The sequence below is a fragment of the Drosophila montana genome, unplaced genomic scaffold, assembly GCF_035044405.1.
Source record: "Drosophila montana isolate Dmon_TW-CO22-7 unplaced genomic scaffold, ASM3504440v1 contig_1505_1, whole genome shotgun sequence".
Taxonomy (NCBI): domain Eukaryota; kingdom Metazoa; phylum Arthropoda; class Insecta; order Diptera; family Drosophilidae; genus Drosophila; species Drosophila montana.
Window position 1 is genome coordinate 4,572,432 of NW_026996452.1, and position 4,987 is coordinate 4,577,418.

At 37.3% G+C, this 4,987-nt stretch overlaps 1 protein-coding gene across 1 annotated transcript; it reads left to right on the top strand.

Annotated features, from left to right (window-relative positions):
* The first annotated feature begins 3,422 nt into the window (after positions 1-3,422).
* Positions 3,423-4,616, top strand: LOC135433234 (endoplasmic reticulum resident protein 44). The gene has a single exon (XM_064689240.1). It carries the CDS (start codon positions 3,423-3,425, stop codon positions 4,614-4,616), a length of 1,194 nt encoding a protein of 397 aa, XP_064545310.1.
* The last annotated feature ends 371 nt before the right edge of the window (positions 4,617-4,987 follow it).

Consider the following 4,987-nt stretch of genomic DNA (forward strand, 5'->3'; position numbering starts at 1 on the left):
AATTTTGCATTTCCAAAGTGTTGTGCATAGTTTTGTGCCGAACGCAAAAGTTATGAAATTTTGTGTACAATATGATATATGGCCCAGCAGGCGGATTGGACAGTGATATAGGAAGAGAAATAAATAATCGTTGGCTTCAAATATAAATAAACAATGAAATACAGTTTTGTACTCTTTGAAAATTATGAATTACGAAAGTATTTAAATAACTTTTAAATGAAAAATGTATTGATTTTATTTCAAACATATTATACAATATTACTATATATATTTTAAATATATTTTATATATATTTATATTTATTTTAAAATAGAAAAATATTTTTTCATTTATAAGTTTCGATGTTTCTAATTATTCCGCCTTTTGAATTATCCTTAAGCAGTTTTCTGCATTTTTCAAAAATATTTTTAATCACTTGCGAAATCACGAAGATTATTCAAAATTGGATCAGTCGATCAGTCAAGTAGGTTTTTTGTTTTGAAAACTTTTGAACATTTACTAGTTGCACTTTGCTCCACATATATATGAAAAATCTTAATAATATAGGACCAGTATACCTGCCACAGGAACGATCGGCCGAAAAGTAGCTTCTTGTATGGCAAAATATTCTGTTTTTAAAGATAGTTTTATCAAACTCGAGCATCACTATTCTCCCATATCTACAAGGGTATTAAATAATCGGCGTGCCGAAGATGCTCTTACTTTCTAGTTATTTTCTTTAATTTTGTTATTTAACTTAAGTTTATTATATATGTGAAAGATTTTCAAAAATAACAAAACTAATTATATAACAAGTAAGAGGTTCTCGTCGTTCTTCTTCCGATAGGCGATAGGTATAAAATGAAAAATACTTGATATATATATACTATTCTAGAAGCTACATGTCAAGTTTGGTGACTCTAGCTCATATTATTTGCCGAAATTGCTCAAAAAACAGGATTTCGATATCGATTTTTATCGATTACTTGGAAACGGGGCTTATCGTTATAGTTATCGACTATCGGAATCAAACTCGATCTGCGCGGGGACTTTCAAGTCTCTAGCTCTTATACGTTCTGAGATCCTTGCGTTCATACATACGGACAGACGGACGGACAGACAGACAGACAGACATGACTAGATCGACTCGGCTGTTGATGCTGATCAAGAATATATATAATTTCTGGGGTCGGAGATGCTTCTTTCTGCCTGTTACATACATTTGCACAAATACATAATACCCATTTTCAATTGGTTCAGGGTATAAAAAACACGAATCGCGCAGCTTTCTACAAGTGCATTAAATAACCGGCGAAGATACCCTTACTTTTCAGTTATTTTCTTTAATTTGGTTATTTAACTTGATTTTATTAAATAACTTAAAAAAGACTTAATTTGCTTATGAAAGTAAAATATTATCAAAAATAACAAAACTAATTATATTTAATTACAAAATATTCGTGTCACGCTAAAAAGCACGAAAATCGCGCAGCTCTGGCAACACTTAAGTCTTATGTTCTGCTGCTTGGAAAAAAAATAACAAGGAAAAAACCAAAACGTCACCAAAATATTTGCTAGTTATGCTTATCTATTGCTCTGGCATCGTTTTCGCGGCACTGGGGTAGGATATGCCATGCCTCCCCGCCCCACCCCTTCCCCCCTTTCAGACCTTCTCCGGCGCCCAGAAGCGAACGGCATGTCAAATTATTTGTATATAATTCACATCCTTTTGCAGGTCCTGCCAAGTGATTTATGTGCGTCTTCTGCCTGCACAGAATGTAACCGAATGCTGCTCCTATAAATAAATATGCCAAGTCGCAGTCGGGCGACATAAGAGACATTCCAACTAGATGCGGCGCAAATTGTTGGCCTCAGCACTATTATCCTTTTCGCAGGCTGTGCTCCGTTCTAAGTAATTGCTGACTTTTGCCATTTCAGCGCTGAGTTATTCCTTTTCGATACCGAAAATTAGATATGCCGACCACATGCTGTGTTTAAATTGTTATGCCATCTTTTTTGGCACTATCCAAACGGATATCGGAGGTGTGTTTGTGTGTGTGCGGGGTGTGTGTGTGTGTGTGTAAGCCCAACTATTTGTGCTTTATAATTGAAAATAGTGTTTTTTGGCACGCTTGAAGCCAACAACTTGCAGCGACAGAGGCGTGTCTCAGATTTTACAAGCTGATTAGAAATCTGCCCGAAGTTTGAGTGGAAGTCTGCGCTGGATTGTAGATGGGAAATATATATTTTTATTTGCCTTTAAAATACTTTTTTAAAGTCTACAACAGCTTCCAGAATCAGCTCCTTAAGTGAGTGCAGTGGACATCTTTCTGCTAGTCTGGCATTTCCACAGCCGAATGAATAAATAAATGATATGAAACATGGTCACAGCAACACCAGACGGATCCTAAGCTCCTGTTTTCCACTTTTCCACTTTGAATTTCAAATCAAAACTATTTATGTCAACACGCAGTGCCTCTCTCTCTCTCCCTGTCTCTCTCTCTCTCTCTCTCTGTCTCTCTGTCTCTTTGAGCTGTGGTAATGGCTATTCATGAAATGCTTTTTTAAATTATGTCATTAACATTGCAACTGGTGCCGGGAACTGGTTCTGGTTCTGGTTCTGGTTCTGGTTCCGACTCGGCAGGCTCTCATTGTTTAATGGGGCATCTAGGGAGCCAAGTCGGCTGCGCGTTGTGTAATTATGGCATATTTTAATTGCATTTAGAAATTGTTATTGGAATAGTATTGGCATTAAATGCTTGTAAATATTTTAATACAATTATTTCATTAGATGCGCTTCTTGTAATGCGATTTCCTAATGCATCGATAAGGAGTTCTGGGATTATAATGTTTATATATAGGCTGTTCAAGGAACTATTCAATATATAGAATATTTAAATTTAAAGTATTCAAAATAATGCATGTAGAAATAGAAATGCATGTGAGCAATATTGAAGACTAGGACAACTAGATCCGACAAGTTTCTGAAGGAGCAAAATCCTTCGATAAAAATATTCGTAAGCCTTAAGCTCAATGCTAAAATATTGATATATCATAAATCACATAAAAAAAGCTCCCAAGTTTATGAAGATGAACTAAATTGGAAGACTAGAAAAATACTGTAACTTACCAATCTTTTTAACAAGGAAAACTCGTCATTAACTAAAGCTAGTTCCTAACAGAAATATATGAACTTTAGGGATGTTACATTAAAATAGACTTGCAATTGTTCTCGCTTATAATTCTCAAATAGTTAAAGCATATTTAATAAGAAAAAAATCTCTGATAAGGAGTACGTTTAGCCTGAACCGGAACGGAACAGCTTTAGATACGCCAGCAGAACGAATAGCTTAACAGCCGCAACTAATGAACAGAAGAAATTGCTAATGTCTAATGTTTTTTAAAGTTTTTTTTGACATTACCAAAGTTGCATTTGAATAGAAATGCCTGAGATATTTTACTGGTGTCTGGCTTTACATTTGGCCCTCTCTCAACTCCTGGTGCCCGCAGCTGGTGAAGCGGTCCAAGTGGACAGCATAAATGTGCGCGATATAATTCAGTCCAATGAGCTGGTTCTGCTGCTCTTCTATTCGAACGCATGCCGATTCAGCGTGCAGATGTTGCCCCTCTTCGATGCGGCCGCCGATCAGTTGCGGTCTCTAATTGTCGACTCTGGCCAAGTGACTCTGGGCAAGGTCGACTGTCTGAAGGAGGTGCAAATGGAGATTAACTTCGATATAGGCAAATATCCGACGGTGAAGATCGTGCGACATACGCATGTCAGCCGCAAAGAGTATCGAGGAAAACGCTCCACGGAGGCTCTCATGCAATTTGTCCTCAAGGAGCTGCAGAATCCCATCGAGGAGTTTGGCTCCTTGCACGAGCTAAACGCTGTGGTCAGCCAAAACTATATGGTAATTGGTTACTTTGCGAGGAAACAACATGCTGAATATGAGATCTATCAAAAGGCAGCATACAATATGAAGGAACACTGCCAGTTCCATGTGAATTTCGCTGAGACGCATCTCCACAATATGTTAACATTCAGGCGCGAGCTGAGTCATACGGATTCGCATAGCGTCTACTCCGGCAACATGTCCGACTTCACTGCGGTCCTCAGCTGGTTCAAGGAGATGTGTGTGCCCACGGTGCGCGTGCTGACATTCGAGAATGCCGAGGAGCTGTCGGAAGAGGGGAAACCCTTTGTTATACTCTTCCATCACAAAGATGATCGCATATCCCCAACGGAATTTGAAAAGGTTATTCAGGCCGATTTAATGGACGAGCTGGATAATGTTATCTTTCTGACTGCAGATGCAAAACTCTTTGCGCATCCCGTCTACCATTTGAACAAAACGGACGCGGATCTACCCTTCATAGCTATAGACAGCTTTGTGCACATGTTTGTCTTTCCCAACTACAAGGATCTGCACAAGCCAGCCAAACTGAAGCAGTTCGTCCGCAGACTCCACACCGGCGAGCTGCACTGGGCCCACCATTTCGACGAGGCCAACGAGGAGAGCACTATCTCAAGTGCAGACGAACCTGAGATAGTGATAACGATGGCACCCGAGTCAAAGTTCAAGGAACTGCTGCCCTCCAAAAGTCGATACACATTCGCCAAAGATGAATTGTGATATAAGTTGCGTACCTGTGAAATAAAATAAAAATATACAGTTCGGCGATAGGTGCAACAATTTGTTACAAAAATCAAAGTTACAATAAGTAAAATAAAAGTTACAATAATAAAAAAAAAAAAAAATAATAGCTTAAAAATTCATATATAATTAAATAAAAAAAAAAGAAAATAAATATAATAATCACATTAATAAAATGCATATGAAAATATAATTAAAACATAATTAAATGCATTGCTTACAGATAAAACTTAATAATTCAATGATTTAAATAAAAAAAAATAATTATTGAGAGAAAAAAAATATGCCAAAATTCTTGTGACTTTTCTCACAGTTTATAGAAAGAGCTATAAAAATGTTGGTTGAGTAAG